This window comes from Cavia porcellus, unplaced genomic scaffold (assembly GCF_034190915.1).
Source record: "Cavia porcellus strain 051 isolate PalLab524CR breed Dunkin Hartley unplaced genomic scaffold, mCavPor4.1 scaffold_21, whole genome shotgun sequence".
Lineage (NCBI taxonomy): Eukaryota > Metazoa > Chordata > Mammalia > Rodentia > Caviidae > Cavia > Cavia porcellus.
The window spans coordinates 37,769,688-37,793,705 of NW_026947504.1; the positions used below are offsets into that span (position 1 = coordinate 37,769,688).

The 24,018-nt window shown below is 42.7% G+C and overlaps 1 protein-coding gene and 1 long non-coding RNA gene across 2 annotated transcripts in view; both read left to right on the forward strand.

Moving 5' to 3' along the window:
* Window positions 1-23,628, forward strand: part of LOC100734570 (WD repeat-containing protein on Y chromosome) — a 66,295-nt gene extending 42,667 nt beyond the window's left edge. The window contains 7 exon segments of the mRNA XM_023560425.1: window positions 1,985-2,168; window positions 3,796-4,025; window positions 5,858-5,897; window positions 6,485-6,573; window positions 7,539-7,633; window positions 22,606-22,646; window positions 23,424-23,628. Of these exon segments, the coding sequence (XP_023416193.1) occupies window positions 1,985-2,168; window positions 3,796-4,025; window positions 5,858-5,897; window positions 6,485-6,573; window positions 7,539-7,633; window positions 22,606-22,646; window positions 23,424-23,628 (884 nt within the window).
* Window positions 8,890-14,514, forward strand: LOC134471974 (uncharacterized). Its single transcript, XR_010041764.1, has 2 exons — window positions 8,890-9,418; window positions 9,640-14,514. It is a non-coding gene; the product is annotated as an uncharacterized LOC134471974 (long non-coding RNA).
* Window positions 23,629-24,018: the final 390 nt, after the last annotated feature.

Consider the following 24,018-nt stretch of genomic DNA (forward strand, 5'->3'; position numbering starts at 1 on the left):
CTGAATAGGGAGACCCTGTCTCAAAAAGAAAAAAACAAAACAACAACAACAAAAAAGAGAAAGCGCCTGGTTAGTGCCTGTCACACGGAGCGCATCTCTGAAATGAACAGTCTCGGTTGTGATCAATGTGCTCTGGCAGGCAGGGCCTGTGTCTGCTGTGTCCACCACGTTCCTGAATGCACACCCTGATGCTGAACTCATAATCAGACCGAAGCAAGAACTGGGAATGATTAACTTACAATGATGAGACCTGGAGGTGCAACTTCCAGGGTTTTATTCCAACGCCAATTCCACAGGTTATATAATTTATGTCTCAGTCTGTTCAAGTTACTATAACAAAATACCATTGGCTTGATGACTTATAAATGATGGAAATTTATTACTCACAATTCTGGGACCTGGAAATCTAGGATTGGGATACTAGGACAGTGGGGTTCTGGCAAGGCTGTCTGCCAAAGTATAGACTGCTGACTCCTCCTTGTGTCCCCACATGGAGCAAAGGACAAGTGAACTCACTGAGGACCCTTTTGTAGGGGCACTAATACTTAGATGAGGGAAGTTTTCATCTGCACGACTTCGTTACCCCAAAGCGCTTACCTCCAAATACTGTTCAACTGAGGGTCAGTCTTTCAACACGAGCACTGAGAGATATGCAAACACCTGGTGCATCATGACCTCTGATTTTTCTATAACTGTCCATTTGCCTTCCAGTCTGATTAGTGTGCCTGGGACATTTCACTCAAGGAGACTCAGAGGAGGACAGTTGTTTGTCCAGGCTTCCTGTACCCAGGAAAAAATGTTCCTGGTGGCTCGTGGAAGTTTGACTTTAGGTAGCTGCATAGAAATTTTTAATAGAATAAAACCAAACAAAATAAAACAGAATAAAGCCAATCAAAACAAAACAGTGAAAGCAATACAGGACTTTAAAACAGGATAATATGAAATCAATGATGGTTGCCATAAGATAGCTTGTTACCTTTGAAATAGCTGCCCATGCCATCAGATATAATAAAATCAAACCAAACAAAATAGAATAAAACCAATGAAAACAAAATAATGAAAATGATACAGAACTTTGAAACAAAATACTAGAGAATTAAGAATGGCTACCACCTTCCCTCTTTAGAAGTTTCCTCCTCTTTCACTTTCGCAATATCTATTGTACATATTTGGAATGTCAAAATTTTTATTCAGTAACAGGTACTTGAATTCTATGCACTAAGCATACAAGGATTAGGGACAAGAAATAAGAGGACAGACATGGGACCCGTGCTGATGGCACCTGAAGCCTGGTAGATGTGGGGAGACCAGGGCAGCAGGACTAGATAAATTTACTCGGAATGAGGCTGCATTGTGAAGATGTGTAATTAACACTTAGCACCCCAACAGCCCCTGCTTAGCCTCGGGTCCAGCCCATCTCTCCAGGGTGCACAGCAAGCACAGCTCCCTGGAGTCTTTTCTCTGACTGTGTCCCCTCCCACATGTGCTAATGGTAATTAGCATATTTTTAATAGTAGTTCTTATTAGTTTGGTTTAGAACTCTTCTCCTTTTTTGTACTGCTCTCAGCATGATGTCTGGTCCCTAAGACATCCTTGGTTACAGAAGAAACAAAGGAAGAAGTAAACATCTTATAATCTTGAGCAAATCTTGCAAATTGTCTAAATGTCCCTCTCCTCTTCTGGCAATAGGAATAACAGTCCATCACCATGTAGGCCAAAGTCTGTGGTTAATATAAAAGGTAAATTAAAGGTGAATCAGTGTTGTTCCAATCCAAAAGCTCTTAGAAAGGGTCTCCTTTGGGAAGCGTCTGCAGGGTCCCACGCTAATATCCTGCAGGTCTACTTGCTTGGGGTGTCTCACATCCCCCAGCCCCTCCTCCAGCCCATCTTCATCCACTAGGATGGTTAGGGGGAGAGAGACAGAGACAGAGATGCAAAGGGAGAGTGTGAGCTGTGAGTCGCATGATCTCTCCTGTGTTTCAAGGCCCAGACCTAAGTGTTTGCTCCCTCACCTTTGTGAAGACTCAGGCGGCCAAGCTGGACGCACCTGCTGCCTCTCTCATTGCCAGGGGACCTGGAGGTGAGGTCAAGCCCCCTGGGAGGGATGCTACCCCGCCCCATTTCCAAGACAAGCCCCTTCTAGGCCCAAGTTTGGCAAAGAAGGGACCGTAAACTTTACTACTCACTTCTTGCTGCCTCTGGTTTCCCCATAGTCATTACTTTCTTTAAAGCCCAGGCGAGCCACTCACCAATGCCCTGACCTCTACACTGCCCCCCAAGGGTGGCAGTTACGTGAGGAGTCAAGACTCCCCATCCCGATTCTCCTAGACAAGTCATCCAGCTCCCCTTCTGCCTGCCTGGTGGGCTTGCTGAGCTCCAGGCTGCTTGCAGGTGAAATGGACCACTGGCCATCCCCAAAAGAGGGTGAGTTCCAGAGGACATCATCCATCAGGTTAAATAAACACTAAACTCAATTTTTCCACCATAGGCAGCATGACACAGGAGCCAAAAAAAAGAGGAGCAAAGAATCATGTAACAAAGAGCTGACAGGCCTCGGGGTTCAGCTCTGGGGCCTGCTCATTCTACAGAGGAGGAGATGAGGGCTCCCTGGGAGTTAGAGAACAGGTACTCTGACCCAGACCGCCCACTAACTAGCTAAGTGGCACTAACCAGGTAACATGCCCTCTAAGCTTACAGTGTAACAAAAGGACCCAAGTCCAGACCCAAAACTCTTGGACTTTAGGTAAAATTGGAATGAAAAGCAGCCACTTGTTTTGTTCTGGTGACAGGGGAGACACAGAGCTGAGTGCTTGTGACCACAGGACATTGGTTTATGCTCTTGACCCCTCTTGCTCATCCTCATTGTCCCAGCCCCAGAATTACAGGCCTTGTTAGCACCAGGTGCCTTGAGTGCCGGTCTTCCCATCCACTTTTCCAAAGTACCACCTCTCCTGCTTTACCTGGGTGGAAGTTCCCACCATCCCATTCCCCCTGGAAGAAGAAGAGGAGGAGTATAGTTTCTAGGATTTAAGGAGCTCCCAAGAGGAGGTGATATGCATGGGGTGCCCACTCCCCAAAGCTCTACTCCCTGAACATCCCTACCCACCAGAAGCAGAATCTCTGGTGAATCCCTTTGAATACAAAACCTTCTCAGTATGTTTAAATGATTATACAAAAAATCCTGCAAACCAAAAGACACATTATTTACCCCATATCACAAATTTTCCATGCTCTCTTCTACAGCCAAGGCTGGACCCCTCCTCTGTAGGGAAGTCTTCCCAATGAATGGACAAAAAAGAGGTTACTTGAGTCATCGAAACCAAGACCCATAACCTAATATATGTTGATAATTTAACTGATCAAGACAAAGCCATAAAAAAGGAAGAAGGGCAAGAGGTTTAGCTCAGCAGCACAAGTGCCTGCCTGGCAAGCATGAGGTTGTGAGTTCGGTACCCCGTACCAAAAGGAAAAAGAGATGTTTGCCCCGTGTAATGTAGCTTCAGCACTGGCTCAGAACCTCAGCCTGGGTGGGCTCAGTGCAAACGTTCCCATCGTTCTGCTTCCCTCCCTCCTAGGTTTGAGGGCTTTCTGGAGGCTGTTCTGTGGTGCTGGCACTGGAGCAACTTCATTGCGTTGGGCAGTGTAACTGCATAACTTCCCAGTTACGGGTTTGCTTTCTGTTTTGTTTTGTTTCTTGACGCTAGACTGGCTGAGCAATAAAGCAATCCTACCAGGCCCAAAACTCCTAGCTTTATTTGTCTTCAGAGCACTTCTAACTCCCTGGAAGATTCACAGGAGACTGACAAGTTCCAACCACACACCAAGCAAGCATTTCACTTGCTGCTATGCATACATCTCTTTCATGAGCCCCATGCGCATCTCCATCCAGAGGAAAAGCCCAGGTGGACGCACCGCGGTAACAGCAGGAGATGCCCTTGTCTACCTGGCTGGCCAGCAAGACTTTGTGCACATCTATGTTATAGAGGAGTATGGTCTGGAGGGACCAGAGCTGCAGCCTCCTAACAGTAGGCCATGAATTGCTTAAACTCTCTGATAGACAGAGCTTTGGTTTCGGTGCAAGATTCCGGCTTGTAAAATTAAACTGGATCAGTGAGGAGGGATTATCTTTAAATCCTTTGAAGATAGATGTACAGGAAAACATTGTAATGAAAATATGCATCAGGAAAATGGGCACACAGATGCTCGTGAGTGGAGGGTGAGTTGCTGCATGCTGAAGGGCAGGCTGATTGTATGTAGCTAAAGCTTTAAAAGGCACTCTATGGATTTGGTGAAAAGCAGTACTAAACGCGCATGTGTGCAGAGTATTTATGAGACAGAGAGGGGGAAATAGAGGCAAACTACATGTTCAACACAAGGGGAACACAATGGCACAGTGTATTAGTCACTAAATAATGATATTATATGTGTATTCATAGGAAAATAATCATGATAAATGGTTAAATGAAAGAAGTCAGATCATGTAATAGTATCACAGTATGATTCCACCTTTGTTAGAATAAAGGACTACATGCAAGACTGAGGTCTAGAAAAGGATACAGTAAGGTTTTAATAATCTTTATCTCTCTGTAGATGAAGTTGTGGGTACTTATTTCCTTTGCTTTTAGAAAGCTATCTTTTTAAATTTTCCTGTATATATATATTGCTTCTGTAATAACAAAAATGTCTAAAATTTTAAGCCCTTTCCTATAAATGTAAAACTTCTTTAGACAAAAATCAAACAATGAATCAAATAATCAAATAATGAAGTTGCCTTTCTGACCTCCTCTACTCCTTTAAAGTCCATTTCTATTTCCTAGTAAAATTGTTAATGAATTTTAATTTCCTTCCAGAAGGATTATATATATATACATAGATGTATGTAGTGCACACACACTACACACACATAATACAAAACAACATATAATTTTCAGAACTTATTTTTTCTTTGAATCTCTTAGGTAACTTTCTAAATAAGCATATTTGCCTTTACCTCATTTTAAATAATCATATAGTATTGCACCAAATATATTTCCTGAAATCCAACTCAGAGGTAAATACTCACATCCTTCTCTCTATCTGCTACTTCCTACACTATCACAGAAGTTTAAATAGCAAATAAGAGAAATCAGAATTTTAAAATGGTGTGCTGAGTGTTTTTATTCTAGGTACTAAGCGCATGGGAACCTGCTTTCTGTTACTATAATAGCTGCAATGACCAACCTCTAAAGAGAAAATATCCACTGTGGCTCACAGCTTTGGAGTCCCACTGGGCCTGTTGCTTTGGGCCTGTGGCAGCATATCATGGCAGGGAACGTGTGGCACAGCACAGCCATCCATCTCATGGCAAAGGAGGGAGGAAAGAGACAGACAGACAGACACAGAGGCAGACAGACAGACTCCAGGGTCCCTTAATCTCCTTTGAAGCTGTACTCCCCAGAGGCCTGACACCCCCAGGAAGCTGCCCCTCTCAGATCTTCCACCCACTTCCCAGCAACACTCATTGGAGACCAAGCTTTTAACTAAGGTCTTCGGGCCAAATGAGGTCCAGATGTAACAGCAAGTGCAGCTTTACGGTTTCAAAAGTCATTTTTGGTTCCTTGTGTTCTCCTCATAAAAGATCCTAAGCGATGAAGAAAATCATAGCATTAAGTGTCCTGCACAGCTCCCATGTTATGTGTCTTTGTGCCTGGCATGGGGCCTCGTGGGCATTGAGTGATCATTTACGAAATTAATGCAGCAAGACCAGTGACTTGTCATGCTGCCTGCTGGACAGACATCCAGGACACACACATCCTGCAGTAATGTCACCTTGTGTGCTGACTTCCCACCTTAGTCGTCGTGTTTCCTTTCAATTTAGATGTGACCTCCTGGAGGGCCCAAGTCAGCATGGTGACATTGTAGTTACCTTTTATTATTATTATTATTCAAGCATTTGTAAGAGTGAAAAGAATTTTTCCCAAAATCAGTCCTCTGAAAAGTCCTCTGAAATGGTCTAAAGAGGAAAATTGCATTTCATTTTTGCTCTTGATAACAAGATCTGTATTGTCCACGCTGAACTAAGGGAAGAGATTTAAAATTTTCACTTTTTTTTCTTAAAAGTAGATTATTATTTTCCTTGAGTTGACCTGCTATTTTAGTACAAGTTTGTAAGCTTAGTAAGTTTCAGTTTTTTGCTGGGGTTAGAAAGAGTCCATGCCAAGGGAGAGGAGGCCTGAGCTCTCGCTAGATTGTTCTTCTCGGCCTCTTGATCTTTTCAACCACAAGGTGGTTTCTAGTCTCTCTCGCTTGTTTGAGGCTGGACTTGGGACATTTGGAGGGAGTATGCTGTGGCAGGAGGTGGGGAAAATGATTGCCAGAAGATTTCAGGAGATGAGCCTGACTTCTGTGTCCCACCCGAAGTTAAACTAGTACTGACATATGGATCCAGTGCCTCTTCCATGTGGTAGCTGTCTTGGGGATTCTGTTTTCTCCTTTTACTGATTAGTTTGGAGCTGATAGAGGAAGAAAATGTTCTGCTGTCATCTTCCCTCAATGGCACAGTGCACCTGTGGACCGAGGACAGAGCGTACCTAGGTAGGCAGCCTCCCCCTGGCCTCCTCCTCAGCCCCAGTTCAGGGGTCCCCGCTGAGTCGTGACTTCTCTGAAGCAGACTGTGTTGGGCTGCTCAGTATGTCATAGCAAAATGTACAGCTTACTGAACATTTTCTCTGTGTTCTGGAAGCCAGAAGTCTAAGGTGAAGGTCCCAGCAGGTTGGATTCTGGTGAGGGTTCTCTCCTGGGATGTAAAGAGCCACTTTCTTATATCCGTACATGGCAGAGAGCACACTCTCTGGTGTTATAATAACAGTAATCTTAATGGATCAGGGCCTTGTTCTTGTGACCTTATTTAATCTCAGTCACCTCCTTCATGGCCTTATTTCCAAACACAGTCACAGTGGAGGTTAAGATTTCATCTCACAAGGGGGGAGACATAATTCAGTTGGTAGCATAAAGTTGGCTTGTTTTCTCCCAAAATTAGCTAGGTCAATGACATTTGAATTTAAGAAAACTCAATGGAACTTAGGCAGTGAGTGTGGCAAGGAATTGTCTAATCACAAGGACCATATCTTGGTAAAGACAATTCAGAACCGGTCGGGGGAGCCATGTGGTGGGCAAAGGACTGGGCCATTGTTGCCAGAATAGCCTGACCTCCTGCTCAAATAGCCTGTAGACATATTTCAGGAAGTTATCTTGCAGGAGATTGTGTATCTTGTAGTAGGTCTGCAACTGTTTTGAGTTTATCCTGCAAGTTCTGAGTATATTACTGAGCAGCCTATGAACCCCTTGATATATTTCATGGTGAGCATCCTAGCCTTCAGGCTCCAAGGGCACTGGATCTGAAATCGTTACTTATGGAACTGTAGGGACACAACTTAGTTTGATTAAAGCATCCTCAAGTTCCTGTAGATGTAGTCATGTTACGGGTAAGCTCTGCTCTGATTAGAAGACAGGTCACCTCCCATGGTGTGCATATTATTACTTTGTCTCTGTTCTTCCAGGAACCCTTGGGCAGAGTAACACCTGGGACATTTTTGCTCCTGCATCCTGAAGTCACCCAAGAGTCCCCTGTGAGATTCTGACAGGTCCCCAGAGAGTGCCTCCTTAACCTGTTCTGCAAGGAGACACCCCTGCTGGGTGCACAGCAAGGTGGGAGGAGCAGGACCATGTGATGGAGGAGAAGCCATGGGCTGAGGTTGGTGCTGACATATCCGATTCACCTGTGCTTCTTTTGTAGCTGCCAGGCAAGCACAGAATGAAATCCCCAGCCATTGCCTGTTCCTGCACCTCACACTCACGTTACTGATCAGGACCATGAGAGAGCATCAGTCTCCCTTGTGAGAGCTGAGGGGCATTTTTCTCATCTGACCCACAAATAGGCAGTCGTGCCCAGCCTTGGAGTATGAGGAGCTCAGCAACCACATTCAAATCATGCCTGAGAAGGACAGGCCCTGCACAGGCAGCCACAGCACGCATTCACTGCTCCGTGATGCTCTTGAACTTGCGGTCTGAAAGGAAGGAATGGTAAGCTTAATGTCTAAGTCTGTGAAAGTCAAAGTCAGAACAAGAGCTTTGGAGAGGGCCCTTGTCAGTGCAGGGTTGATTTAAAACTCCGTGAAATATATAGATTCCCGAGAAATGCTTGCCCTTTAATAAATTGAAAAGAAGGTCATTTCATGAGCTATTGCTCACCAGCTATGTTACAGCTCAAAGCAGGACACCTGCTCTGCCAGCAAAATCATGTGTCTTAGGTTTTTCCTTGGCAGCCTTGTGGAATACTGATCACACAGTGTAACCTAGTCACTGCCTCTGGCTTAGAGCCCTGCGCATGTTCAAAATAGAAAATAAAGGAACCAGGCAAACGGATCAGGAAATGCTGCTCGCTCATTCAAACCTCCTACATCTGTGACCTTGTCCTCAAGGTTATCATGCAGCACCAACTGTGGGAACGCTCAGAGGATCCAGACTGTGTCATGAGCACAATTGGCTGAGTTAGAAATGCAGTCATTTCAGAAGGCACTTCATAGAGAGGAAACAAATGCTTTCATTAATTCTGATCATAGCTTAATTTGGAGAACAAAAGCTTATGGATGAGTGGAAAGAGAGGAAAGAAAGAATAACAGGGAAAATGTGCTGATGGATATAAAAAGCCCCATTGAATGTTACGCTGTGAGGCAGACCTAGGAAAAAATCAGACCAGAAGTTCAAATGCAGGGAGGAGGAAGCTCAGGAAAGTGAGGTGAGAGGAGGAGGAGGAGGAGGAGGAAGAGGAGGAGGAGGAGGAGGAGGAAAAGGAGGAGGAGGAGGAGCAGGAGGAGCAGGAAGAGGAGAGAGTACTATAATTCATAGGATGCTTCAGAAAGAGCGAGCAAAGTCTTCGTGGGTGACCTTGATCTGTGTAAGGAGAACATGGGGTGACTCTGTGCTTGCTGTTCTGCCCAATTTAACTGCAAGCACCTCAGCAAGCTGTTAAAATGTCTTCCAATTAAACTACACAGAAAACAGAAACCTGTCCCCTTGTTAGTATACTTGAGCCAGTCAGTGCGAATCCAGATGTAAAACTGCAGAATGAAATGTTTCGTCGCTGTTTGTAAGTCAGGGTTTCCAAGTTCTACACTCACATTTACCTAATTAGTCACGTGACCTCTAGCACTCACTCTGTGGAGCTATGAAATGATAGGTGAGGTCTGATCGTCTCTAAGTTTTCATTCCAGCTTTAAAACTTGTATGTTGCTCTGAGTATCTGTTCCACAGAAGCTGAATGCATTATTGAATTCTGGATGTCAGTGGTGATTCTTCAGGATGCCAGAAGATCAAACACAACCACAGAGAAAATAAGTTGCCTGGCTGCACAAAAGCATTCACCTGGAAAATATCACCTGTGAGTTGGTAGCTGGAAAAATCAAGTCTAAGCTCAGCAGAAGATGCTCTTGTTATCAAACCAATTCAATCAGCTTGAATTTTGTTCCCACACAGGAAAAAAAAAAACCCATGTAACCAACAGGCAGCCCTCATTCCCTCTGTCAGTATGATCGTGGGTTCCCCCTCTTAAAAGTTCTTTTCTCTTCCAACCTGAAAAGACCTCTATGCTTTCCTCTCCAGATTTTCATCCTTGAAAAATGACAAGAGCGATGACATGCACCGATGGTCTGAATTTCCTCATGGCAGGTCGGTCATAAAGCAGCAGCCAGGAAGCAATGTAGAAGATTGATTCTTTCTGGAATGACCCATCCTTTCTTGACCAGGGCATCTAGGTCACCTTGTCACCTGTGTGTGTCACCTGCATGTGTCACTTGTTTCTAAGTTCTCTTTCCTGAGTATACAATTAGGGTCACAACCCCAGTCTCACCAGTCAGGCGTCTTACCTAAGTGATCTAGGACACCTTGGGTATCCCAGTTTTCTCCAGGTAAGCGCACATAATCAAGAATCACACCCATCTCACGGTTGATGGTGCTACCCTCAGCCCTGCGTGAGCCAAGAAGGCTCCACTGTCTCTCCCTCAGGAGCCTTGCTGATCTGCAAGGACACAGGGCAGGGGCAAGCCCTGAAGCCCCCAAAGCTGTAAAAACTCGGATTAGTCAAATGCCCTGTGTGTCCCAGTCCTTATGCACTGGGACATGGAGGATGCTAGACAGAGGCAGCGCAGGTGGAGACCTCTCCCTGCAGTTCTACGAGATACTCTGTTCCGGGGCCCTACATTGATTTCCTTGAGTCCAAAGAAACAGCCCTTGAGTGACCCTTGCTCCTCCCATTGTCATAGCATTTCTGTCTAGGTCATGGGCACATGCAACATGATGCCACTCTCACCTCCCAGCTCATTGTTGCCGTGGCTCTGTCATAAATAACCCAAGCTTCTCCCTGTGTCACCCCACTATCTTAGCTCTAAGTATTATAGATACCTACAGGGACCTCCTGCCTTCCACCTGCACTCCAGGAAGTACAAACAAGGGCCTGTGGAGTGGGGTTCTTCCAGCTGGATCAGCAGCCCTTACGGAATTTTCTAAGAGTCTGTGCTCCCTCCTGCTCACATCTCATTGGCCGGCACTCGGGCACACAGCCACATCCAGCTGCAGAGAAGCTGGGAGTTTTGCGACCAAGAAAGGGAAGGCAAGAAAGGATTTTTGGTGCATAACTTACAACCTCTGTCCCATAGGTCAAAAATTAAAATGTTTCAGAGGTTATCAGAATCAGAGGGTATTTCACATAAAGTGCCATCTATCAAACCATGTGACTCATGCCAGAAAATGCCTGAGAGTCGTGAATCTAAAGTTTAGTTGGGAGAACCTTCTTAGAAAATGAAATGACTTGGCTTACAGTCACATAGGTGTCTTTGACCTTGGGAAACTCATTTAAACTTCCTGTTTATACACTGCATGTCTCCCAGGTGGATATCGAATCCAGACAGGGCTGGTGATGTGAGTTGGGACTTCAGTGAATGGAAAGGGAGGGAGCTTCTCTGTCTTCATCCGAGGTGAGCATCAGCATCTTCGCTGGTCAGTCAGTAACTGAAGAACTAGCAGCTTTCTCTAAATGCCTTCTTCACAAAGACCTGTTTTGGTTGTAATGGCTCCTTTGAGAGCTTACAGGACTTCAGGGTGTAAGCTGGGAAAGGCTGCTAAGCAGCACGAATAACAAACACAGCAGGGGGCAACCAAATAGAGACCGCAGAGGACAGAGTGGAGAGAGCAGGCTGGACCACAGGCCTGGTTTTCACTCCCCATGACTGTTTACTGAGAGGCTAGATGAGTGGATTATAAAGTGGGAGACAAGTAACAGAAGAAAGAGGCGGAAGGGGTCCATCTGCTTAGAATATATCAGCCAGGGACAGTGAAAACCGGCTCACCAACTAACTCACATTGGTGGTATGAGGTTAAATATATGTCTTTTTTAAGGGAAGGAACCACTAAAAAATGGTACACGCATCTATAAACATTTTGTTTCCATTTGCAGCATAAAATGTACATTCATTCACCAATCTTCTGATGCTCAGCAGTGTCTTCCATAATACATTACATGTGACTTTCAATTTCTGCTTTTTAAAGTAAAGAACATAGAGATATTAGCAAAGCAATAGGAGTTGCGCATCCTTCTAGATTTTTAAATAATGTTTCCCGGGCTTTCACATGTCATCAGCCACAACTCAGTATCACCTGTTAGCTACATTATTCACCTCCACCTTCACAGTTTTGTTTTCAGTATTTTCATATTAATTTGATCACTTTTCATTTTGTTTCAATACATTTATAACCACACTAAAACGCACAACTGGTATAATTAGGTTGAGAACAAACACAGCTGATTGTTGCTGAAATACAACTCAACCCCTCAAATATCAGGCAGAAGTTTCTGGGATACTGTGGCCACCTGCCTGTTCAGTGGGCTGTGGTCATTGTCATTTGCAGGACAATGACAAAAACATCAGTAAACCATCCACGCAGCTGGAAGAGTATCTACTGTGGAGACCCTGAGAGCAGTAGAGAGCCCTTGGAAATGAAATCAAAGCTTTCTCTGGGCAGCTGGGCTATAGGCTGAGGTCAATGACAGACGCCAAGAGAAGCAGGCGACAGCCCTGTCCTTAGCCCGCTGTGTCTGCATTACTGGATTCCTCCCCTGCGCTGTCTTAATGGAGCTCACCCTTCTCCAACAGCACTGCCCTATTCCTCATCAAAAGAACTGCTGAGAATCTTCTCCCCTGGGAAGGTCCCACACACTAAGTAGGGAATTATGCGGCTACTTTGCCCAGTTCTCACTACAACGTTGGCGATGTTTCCATTCATTATTTTACTTTACAGATAAGGAAACCGAGGCTTAGGGAGGGCATGTGATTTGCCCAATATCCAACTATTGGGAGATTTTTAAAAAAGGGGGCGAGGGGCTGTTCCCACTGCCATTTCTGCTACTCCACAGTGAAAAGACCACATCTCAGAGAAAGGTTTTTATATGAGCACAGAAAGAAAAGGGCATAGGTTGCACCTGCTCCAAACATATGGAAGCTGTGAACAACTACCAGATTATTGTGGAATGAAGCATCTGCCTACAAAGCACAGGCTCACGGTGGTGGTGCTAGTGTTAACTTGCTGATATCCTTGGTGTCTGGAGTCAGCTTAAATAGAAAGGGGTAGGGATCTGTGAATGGGTGCTCCCCACCCCAGACTGTGCAGGGAGAAGCAAGGCATAGAGAGGCAGACTGGAAATCATCTCCAGAGACCTGGTGCCAGGAAGGCCAGTGAGTGAGCTGAGTGGATCTGCACGGAGCAAAGAGGCCACAGGATACCTCTGTGCAGAGGTGGTAGGACAGACCAGAGAAACTCAGGAGCAGATGGCCAGCAGGGCCAGGGAGACAACCAGGCTGCTAGAAAGCATGTTAAACATACCTCATACCCCAGTAGATCTAAAGCAGCAGTCTCCAGACTTTGGGCACCAGGGACCAGTTTTGTGGAATACAGTTTTTCACAGATTCTGTAGAGGTGAGTTGGGATGGTCTGAAGATAATTCAAAGAAGCATGCATCCAAGATTCCTCACATGCATGCTTCACAGTAAGATTCATGCTCCCGTGAGAATTTAATACTGCCGCTTGTCAGACAGGAAGTGGAGCTCAGTCTTTAAATACACATGAAGACTTTTGCGTTTACCCCTGCTCATCTCTTGCTGTGTGACCCTCTTCCTAGAAGGCCACAGACTGGTACATGTCCATGACCTGGGGATTGGAGACCCCTGATCTAGAGCATTCAGATTGGGTCTCAGAGTTTTGTTAGAAATTGCCCATGCGGACCTCCTGGGATAGCTTGTCAACTTCTCATCTGGAACACTTGTGAAGCACTACTGTGTGCTGTAATATGGCACCGAGGATTCTGCCCCAAGTGGACAGGAGTCATCATCCTGAAGGAATTCATACTCCATTGGAGGGCTAAGGGACCACCAGGCTCCATCACTCAGTACTTGGGTCTTATCTGCAGGAGGAACAGAACGCATCATGGGAACATTTACTCGAGAGTTAAGAAAAGGAGGCTTTCTGGAAGAAGGGAATTGGTGCTGAGTCCTAAAAAATGAGTGGCACATGCCATTTTTCTATTTAACTTAATTTTTTATTTTTATATGTTTGTGATACATAATAATTACATGCAATGATTTTGGAGAACACGTATACATGTCATATCTTGAGCAATTGTGATCCCTCCCTCCTCAACCTTCCTTTCTTCCCCTTGACCCCGGATCTCCCTTCCCACCTCCATAAAGTCTACCTCCCTGCTTCCCACCATCTCTCCTTTATTTTGCTCTTTAGATTATTTATGTTTTGGGTTTCTTGCAAAGATACACCATCTCATACTTAATCCTGTGTCTATCGTTCATTTCACTTAACACGGTGGTAACAAGATTCACCCATTTTTCTACAAAGAACTCGAAGTTGCTTTCCTTTATGGCTGAATGATACTCCTTTTGTATGCACACCACATTTTCCTTACCTGTTTTCTTGGTCCATTCCATTGATGAGCATGTAGACTGTTCCCAGAGTTTAGCTATTGTGAGCTGTGCTACTGAAAACACGAATCCTTGGATATAAGTGCATTATGACTTGTACCTGTAGCTTGTGTTATAATATGTGTTGTGGCTTATGTTCCCCCAAATCTTCATGTGCTTATCATAGGTGGGGCTTTTCAAGGTTGTTGGATCTAAGTATGTGATGCTGGGATCCGCAGTGTGTGATTAGTAAATTCACCCACTGACTGGTTTGGCTTAATTCTGGGAGTGGATAACACAAAGGCCCTCCCTGAGTGTGAATGCTGCTTGCCTTAAGGTCGGAGAGTCTAGAAAGAGGCCTGCTGGGTCTCTTGCCGCTTGCTGCTGCTGCCTGCCTTCTGCTGCCTCCTGTTTGCTCGGCAAAGCCCCTCTGCCGTGCCACCCTTCCTTGGACCCAGCTGATTATGGACTGAAACCTCTACAAACTGTGAGCCAAAATAAACCTTTCCTCCTTTAACCTTGAGTGTCTGGTATTTTGTCTCAGCAGTGAGAAAGGTAACTAAGACAGCATGTATCATATAATACGCTCTTTAACTCTTTTGGGAAGATACCCCAGAGAACTAGAGCTGGACTTTAGTTTTTTGAAGCCTCTCCATAGTGGTTGCATTGGATTACATGCCCACAAGGAATGTGAAAGTATTCCTTTTTCTCCACATCTTCACCAGCTTTTGTTGTTTTTAGAGCTTTTGATAATAGCCATTCTCACTGGAATCAGATGGAATTTCAGCAATTGGGTGTTTTTTTTTTTGTTTTGTTTTGTTTTGTTTTGAGACAGGGTCTCGCTATGCAGTTCAGGCTGGCCTTGAGCTCACTTTTAGCCCAGGCTGGTCTCGAACTCGCAACGATCCTCCTGCCTCAGCCTCCCGAGTGCTGGAATTACAGACGTGAGCCACCACACCCAGCCTGTTATTTTGATTTTCCTAAATGCTAAGCATTTGTTCATGTACTTATTGGCTATTTGTATTGCTTCTTTTGAGAAGTGTCTATTCATTTCAATAGCCCATTTTTAAATTGGGTCTTTTATTTTTGGGATCCAAATTTCTGGAGTTCCTTGACTATTCTAGCTATTAGTCCTCTGTCAGAGGAGGTGCTCCCAAAGATACTGCCCAGGCTCTTCACCCTGCTGATTGCGTCCTTTGCTGCATGGAAGATTTTTAATTTGATATAATTCCAGTTTTTGATTCTTGAAAGTATTTCTTGTGCAGTTGGGGTTCTGTCAAGAAGTCCTTGCCTATGCCTGGGACTTAAGGAGCTTTGCCTGTTCTATCCTCCAGCAGATCCAGTGTTTGTGTTTTTAGATCTAGATCTTTGGCCCACTTTTATTTTAGTACAGGATGAGAGATATGGGTCTAGATATTTACATGTGGATAACCAGTTTTCCCAGTACCACTTATTAAAAAGGCTATATTTTCTCCAACATTTGCTTTTAGCCTATGTGCCAAAGATCAGATGGATAAAATTGCATGGCAGTGCTGTTGTCTTCTATTCTATTCCATTGCTCTACGTTTCAATTTTGTCTGATTTTGTGCTGGCATCATGCTGGCTGATACATGAAATCTGGGATTGTAATGCCTCCTGTTTGCTTTTTTATATAAATTTATCCATTTATATATATATATATACATATATATATATACATATATATATATGTATATATATAAATGTACTATACTCATTAGCAAATATTTCAATATACTTTATATTTAGGTAATATTAACTGTTAGTGATCATGACATAATTTATCCTCCAAATCTTCATGATGGTTGTGAACTTTATTTTTTCTTTAATTTTATTTAGCATTAAAATTTTTGTTAGTGCATATTTGCAGTACATCATGATTATACTCATCATGGAGCACATATACAGAAAATCCTTTCTGTTTACCCTTCCCATCTCCCTCTTATAGCTCTTCTACTTTGCTCAGGATTGCTTTGGTTTTTCTTGGTCTCTTCTAGTTCCATGTAAATTTTAGGGTTTTTTCCTGGCTCTGAGAAGGCTGTTGATATTTTAACTCGAGTTGCATCAAATCTATGTATCACTTTTGGTAATATGGCCATTTTGAATTCATCCAAGAACAAGGCATGTCTTTCCATTTTCTAATATGCTGGTCAATCTCTCATTTCAGCATAATATAGTTTTCATTATACTTGTCTTTCATCTTCTTGGTTAGGTTCATTCCTAGGAATTTAATTTTTTTTTGTTTTTTTTTTTGTCTTTTTCCTTTTTATCGGTACCTGGGATCGAACTCATGACTGCCTGCTTGCAAGGCAGACGCTTATGCCGCTGAGCTAAATCCCCAGCCCTGGAATTTAATTTTTTTGGAGCTACTGTGAATGGGATTGTTTTCCTGATTTCTTTGTTGGTAGGTTCATGATTGGTATACAAGAACACACTCTGTGACCAATGATATGGTTTAGTTTGGAGACATCCTGCAGGCTGTTAAGGAAAACGTATTCTGCTGTTGATGAATGAAACACTCTATAGATATTGTTTAAGTCCATGTGTTCAATGGTATAGTGCAACCCAATTGCTTCTTTATTTGGGATCCAAACTTTGAACATTTAACACTGAATTCTTACTTGGTTGACCTGTCTACTTGTGAGTTTTTGCTTTATGAAATTGGGTGCATCAACATTCAGTGCATATATATTTATAATTGTTTTTCTCATCCTATTGAATTATTTCCTCTACCAATATATAATGCTCTTTATCTCTTTGGTCAATTTTAGCTGGAAGTCCACTTTGTCTGAAACTAGGACAGCTATGCCTCTTCTTTAGAACTCCAGTTGCATGAAGTACTGTTTTCTATATTCTTTTAATCTATATGTTTATGCACGAATTTTATCTCTTGCAAGCAGCAAGTCAGTGTAGTGTGTGTGTGTGTGTGTGTGTGTGTGCGCGCATGTGTGCGTGCGTGCACATGCATGTGTGTGTTTATCCAATTGCCAATCTGTGTATTTGACTGAGGCATTAAGACCATCTGCGCTGCTTGTCATTATTGATCTGTAGTTACCGATTCCTGCTGTTCTGTTACCTGCTTGGTGCTGAGCCCTTTCTTCTTTCCTTTTGTTTACTCTCTGTTTGATACATTCTTTACTTTGGGCTCTTTGGTGATATTGCACTCAACATCTCTTTAGAATTCCCTCAAGTATTTTCTTCTAACTGGTTTTGGGGCAGTTATTAATTATTTTAGATTCTCTTTGTTGTGGGAAGGTTTTGTTTCTGCATCACTGTTGAAGGGTACTTTTACAGGCTATGGTAATTTGGGCTGACAGTTGTTTTAGGGCTGGAAAAACCTCACCCTAAGATTTCCTGCCCTTTAACATCTGTATTGAGAAATCTGGGTTTTTTAGATTTTATTGAAAAAAATGTGAAACAATGTCATAACCAAATAATAGGAGAAGAACAATAGTTAATACATTGCACACTGCCATCTTCAAAGTAATTACTCAGAGTGCACAATATGGGAATAAAAATTTCTCCAGTCAATATTAGCACAAACCTTCTTTTCAATGAACTAAGAGACAGTAATAGTATAGCTAAGTTACATTTTTCTCTCTTTTCCCTTTCTTCCTTTCCTCTTTCCCCCATCCTAGTTCCTTTTTCCTTTTAAACAATTACTTCCCACTCCACAATATTTATTGTATATTCTAGACTTTATTTACTCTTTCGGTTTCTCACACAAGGGAGACAATGCAATGTCTACACATGTGAGTGGGATTCATTTCATTTATGAGTGTGGTCTCAAGTTGCATCCATTTACCTATAAAAATCTCAAGCTATCCTTCTTTATGGATGAATAGTACTCACTCCATTGCATAAAAATACCATATCTTGTTTTATTCATTTCTCAGTTGATGGGCATTTAGGTTGTTTCCAAGATTTAGCTATTACAATTTGTACTGCTATAAATATGGCTGCAAATATATCTCTGTAGTACAGTGCTTATAAGAAGACTCCTAAAAGGGGAACAGCTGTGGTCAAATGGGACCTCTAATCTAGCATTTTTAGGAATCTCCACACTGATTCTGTAATGGTTGCACCAGGCTGCACTCCCGACAACAGTGGAGCAAAGTTCCTTTTCCCCTGCAATCCCTCCAGCATTTGTTATTGATTGATTTCTTGATGATGACCATTCTTTCTAGGATGAGATGGAATCTCCGTGTTGTTTCAGTTTGCATCTGTATAATGATCAATGAAGTTGAACATTTTTCATACATTTATTTGCCATTTGTATTTCTTCATCTGAGAAGTGTATTCAATACAGAGGTCCATTTTTGGATTGGGTCTTTGAATTTGGGAACGTCTGAGTTTTTTCAATTTTCTATGTGTTCTAGATAGAAGTCTTTTGCCTGAGGTACAATTGGATAAATTTGTTTCCCACTCTGTGAGTTTTCTTTTCACTCTGTTGGTAACTTCTTTTGATGTGCAAAAGTTTTTTTTAATAAGATGAGATCCTACCTGTTGATTAGGTTGGAAGTATTTCCCATGCAGTTTGGGTTTTGTTCATGAACTCTGCCTACATCTATGTCTTCAAGATTTCTACCTACTTTGTCTTTCAGTAGATGTATTTTTTGTTTTAATATTCAGATCTTTGATCCATTTTGACTTTAATTCACTGCTGGTGATAGACATAGGTCTAGTTTTAGCCTTCAGCATGTAGAGAACCAGTTTTTCCAGCACCATTTGTTAAAGAGACTATCTTTCTTTCTGTGAACATGTTTGGTTCCTTAGTTAAAGATAAGGTGGCTGAGTGTCTTTTTAGTTGTGCCTGCATCTTCTAATCTATTCTGTTGATCATCAGGGTTTTTTGTTTGTTTTGTTTGGTTTGGTTTGGTTTGGTTTGGTTTGGGTTTTTGCCAGTGCCATGCTGAATCACTGTAGCTTTGCCGTATAATTTCAAGTCAAGAACTGTGATACTGGGGCTGGGGATTTAGCTCAGCGGCATAAGCGCCTGCTTTGCAAGCAGGCAGTTGTGAGTTCGATCCCCGGTACCGGTAAAAAGGAAAAAGACAAAAAAAAAAAAAAAAAAAAAGAACTGTGATACCTCCTGCTTTGCCTTTATTGCCCAGTATTGTCTTTGCTATTCCAGGTCTCTTTTGTTTCTGCTTTTATTTTGATATATTTAACTTTATAATTTACGTGACATTTTTCTCTAACAGATTTTGGCATTCTTTGTGCCAGATTTCTGGGATTTTGGAATGTGCTATGAAGAGGCTCTCTTCTGGTTGTTTATTTGGGGTTCTAAATGAACCATGTAGCTAAGTGGCCATTCCTATATGTAAATTTGGAAAGATCTGGAAAATTTTTGGCAATGATTTTGGTAAGTTTTCATGCTTGCAGTTTGTTTTGTTAGTCCTATAATTCTTAATTTCTTGACTTTCATAGTTCTTAAATTAATTGTTTTGGAGTCATTTAGGGGCTCTTGAATAGATTTCTAGTAAATTCTTGTTGCTTTTGAAGTATCACTGAGTAAGAGATCTACTATCATTCTTGTCCTTGAGTCCTGATATTCTGTCTTCTCCTGGTTATGTCTACCTGGCATGACTTTGAATTTTTTTTATTTCCAGGAGTTCTTCTAGATTCTTTTTCATAATCTCCAGTTCTTTATTAAAGTGGTTATTCATATCATATCCTGCCTTGTTTTAATTCAGTCAGCTGTGTCTTTTTTAAATTTGTTGAACATCTTATTAAGTCATTTATATTCTTATATAACCCTCTTTGAGCTCACTGAACATCTTACATACATATGTTTGTTTGTTTGTTTATTTGAACATCTTATTAAGTCATTTATATTCTTATATAACCCTCTTTGAGCTCACTGAACATCTTACATATATATGTTTGTTTGTTTGTTTATTTGAACATCTTATTAAGTCATTTATATTCTTATATAACCCTCTTTGAGCTCACTGAACATCTTACATACATATGTTTGTTTGTTTGTTTATTTGAACATCTTATTAAGTCATTTATATTCTTATATAACCCTCTTTGAGCTCACTGAACATCTTACATACATATGTTTGTTTGTTTATTCTTTGATCCCTTCAAACATTTTAACCATTTAGTTTTTTTTTTTTTTTTTTTTGTCTTTTTCATTTTTATCGGTACCGGGGATCGAACTCACGACCGCCTGCTTGCAAGGCAGGTACTTATGCCGCTGAGCTAAATCCCCAGCCCCCTTAACCATTTAGTTTTTAATTCTTTGCCTGAAACTTCTTTCACTTCAGTGCCCATGAGATGAACTTTCAGGGAGTTGTGAATTATTTGAAGCATCTTATTGCCTTGTTCCTCATGATTTCTGTGTTTTGTTTTGTTTTGTCTTTTTCCTTTTTTTATCGGTACCAGGGATCAAACTCACGACTGCCTGGTTGCAAGGCAGGTGCTTATGCCGCTGAGCTAAATCCCCAGCCCCCGATTTCTGTGTTTTTGTGCTGAGTATTTTAGATCAGTTGGGCTAGAAAGTTGCACCATTATCATAGAGACTCCCATCCCTGAACTGCAAGAAGAGAATAAGTACTAGTAATAACTACAAGCAAAGAGCCAATCATATATTGATACATAATTTAGAGCTAGGTTAGCAAATTTTGCAATCTTCCAGTAATTCAGAAATACAAAGAATTAGTAATGGTGAAGAAAAATCTGGGGGACAGAAGTAAACGAAAGAAACAAAGAAAGAAAACAAAGTAAGCAAAAGAAACAGGAGGTAATTTTCAATGATACTATTTTTATACCTGTTAAGAAGGGGGAATAGGAAGAGGTTTGGAAGGATATGTGGGAGCTGAAGGGAAGAGAGTAAAGACAGATTTTCAAGTAGATAACAGAGCAGTCTTTATAGAGATTATATTTAATTTATCAATTTGCATATACCCTATCTTAGAAGACCCAAACAACAGCATTTGGTAATAGAGAATCTGATAGGTCAGTATAAAACACTCTAGAAACAAAAAAGATCCATTCATATACAGTTGGCCATAAACATATTCTTATATACACTCTAAAATAAGCAAAAAGAAAAAATTAACTTTATATATAAGAAAATTAGCTTTATATATAAGAAAAGAAGGGGAAGGGAGGATACTTGTGAGAGGAGAGGAAAAGAAAGAGAAACAGGATACAGAGAAATTCAGTCTGACTAAGAACCTAACTGACCCAGTAATTTTTGAAGTCTTACAAAACAATCCTTGGTGAAGAGGAACCTAATGTGAAATGTTAAGAGCCTATACTTAGTATGTTAAGTACACCATATTTAGATTAATCTTAATACCTTATGTAAAACAGAGGAATAGATAGACAAGAAGAGATGAAAATATAAATACAAATATACACCTATGTAGAGGCAGGAGGCAGGGTGAAGGGGGAAATCAGGAGGGTAAGGAAAGGATGGGATTGTAGATGCAGGATGAGACAAGAGACCTGGAGATTGTACCGAGCTGTTGAAGTACCAGCCCAGTGAGGTTAGCTAACACTTAGAAACAACCTTTGGAGCGAGCTCGTGGGAGTTCACTGCATGGAATGTTTTAAGAGCAACCCAGAAACATTTATACACACAGCTATAGCCACGAGCACATATATACAAAGCCTGTCAATCAAAAAATCAAACAAGAAAAGGAAGAAACAAAAACACAAAATACATGCCAATGGCACCATGCTCAGGAGTCTTGGTGACCTTCAGATGTTGACGGGTCACCAACAGGTGACAACACGGATCCCCAGTGGAGATTTGGTTGCAGGCTCTATTTGCTTCACCTGGCACAATGCCCTCAGCTTCCCATTTGCAGTTGTGTCCTCATGCTCAGCAACTTCAATGGCTGCCTGTGGTGTGGTGGAGTAACCTGTCCCTGCACACCTTGCTGGTGGCTTTTCTCTGTCCTCTTCAGTCCTGGGCAAAATTGTATTTCTGCTTGCCACTGTTCAATCTGGGATGGGATTTTAGTGGTTTCTGGGGGCCAGCAGGAAGGAGCTCACATAGACCCAGAGCCTGGCCACATTTTAGGAGCTATGGCGGTTGAGATGAGCAGAGAGCTAAGAGGTGTTTGGGGTCCGCTGGAGGAAATCCACAGCACTGAGCTCAGGAATATTTAGAGGCCAGTGGGAGAGCGCCTGTTCTGCCATCGCTCCGGAGCCTTTTCCCCAACCTGAGATCTTGCTGGTCACAGCCTCTGCAAGGCCCTGGGATTCTGTCTCACAAACCCCTCAGTGGCTGGTTCTGGGTCCCTGACCAGGACTGTACTCTTCGCCCCTGCCTGTTCTTAGATATCACCCATCCTAACTCCCCACTGCCTGCTGAGTGACTCTCGGGCTTGTGCTTTCCTGAGTCTGCTGGTCTGAGGAAGCATTCTCTTGTGACTGTCCCAGCCACTGACTCCACCTCCCAGCAGGAGGAGAGTTAGGACAGGTGGGCACTGAGCAGTGGTAGTAGGCTGGATGCCAGTCAGCAGCCAGGCAGTGGCTGCTGCATTCCCCCCTTGTGGGGATTTGAACCCTGGATCAAACAGTGATCCTGCTTCTTACTCTAATCAGCTCCATTACGGATTTCTTCCAGTTGATTCCCACAGTTGGATATTTGTTCACCCCCATATCCAAGTACCTATAGACCTTGATGGGTGTCTTCTGGGCACTGCTGCCTCTAGTCCACCATAATGCTTCTCAGATGTAGCCATTTAAGAGGGAGCTGAAGAGAAGGAAAAGTCACTACCACATGGGTGAACCCCCAAAATGTAGAGTAAATGAAACAAACCAGTCACAAAAAGACAAATACTATGTGATTCCATTTAGCACAGTCAAATTCATAGAGACAAAGTAGGGCCTGAGAGCAGGGAACAAGGGGTTGTTGTTAATAGGTTACAGATTACAGGTTAATAGGTTAATAGGTTACATCTCACAGTTTTGTGAGATGACCAAGTTCTGGCGGTAGAGGTGATGATGTTTGCACAGCAGTGTGAATGCAATCAGTGCCACAGAACTGTGGTGCTTAGGGTGGTTGAGACTCTCAGTTTAACGTGCATTTAAGTAAAGAGTGGACAGAAGAGCATGGAGGAGCACAGTCTCTAGGATAGGGGATCAGGTTCTGCTTCAGAGGGGCTAGAACCGTTGGGAGACCAGAGAATTGATAGCAAGAACAGAACTGTGACTGGGAAGAATTTCCAGGGAGGAAGTAGATTCCACCTTTCCAGGGTGTTTAAAATGAGTTGGAGGAAAGAAAGGGCTGATGACAGAGAACCCAGGGGGATCAGCAAGGACAGTGTGTTTTGGGGATGAAAAACACACTATGATCTCAATGCAGGGGCTGAAGTTGAAGCAGGGGTGGCATCATGCCCCAAGGTGCCCAAAGAGTCCGCACACCTAATTCTTTTCCACCAGAAGGCTGCCAGCGCAGATCAAGCCTTGCTTGAAAACACCTGAGCCTGGATGGCCCAGCATCTACCAGGCCCTCCTCTGCCATGGCGTCACCTACATGTCAGCCCTTGGGGAGCAGCCGGATCTGTCCATTAGTAACTCTGACTTGCAGAATGTAAATTTCCTTCTGCAGGACGCAGGAGGAAGTGGAGCCACTCTAGATTCCTGATCCAATGGCAATGCCCTTGCCTGAGTGCTAAGGGTCCCAGTCGCTCAGTCCCCTGCTTAGCAAATCCTTTTTATCTGAGTAATTGAAAGGTCTGACTGAGAAGATTAAGCTTTGACCCAGAAGAACAAAACCAGAAATGATTTCAACTGACATGGGCTTCTTCCCAAAGCAATTAGAGCTTGAATCTAAGAGAACAAATTGGATTTGAGGTTCTCCTTTCTTGGGGACCATTGTTGCACTGAATGCTGGAAGTGCAGAGTGGATGGAGGCAGACTCTGGTTCCCCAGGCACCTCCACCCAGCCCAAAAATGGGGTGCGAGCATCTGCCTGAGGTGGGCTGAGGGCAGTGGGAGAGAATATTGAGGCTGCTGGTAAAAATAGCTGATTTTG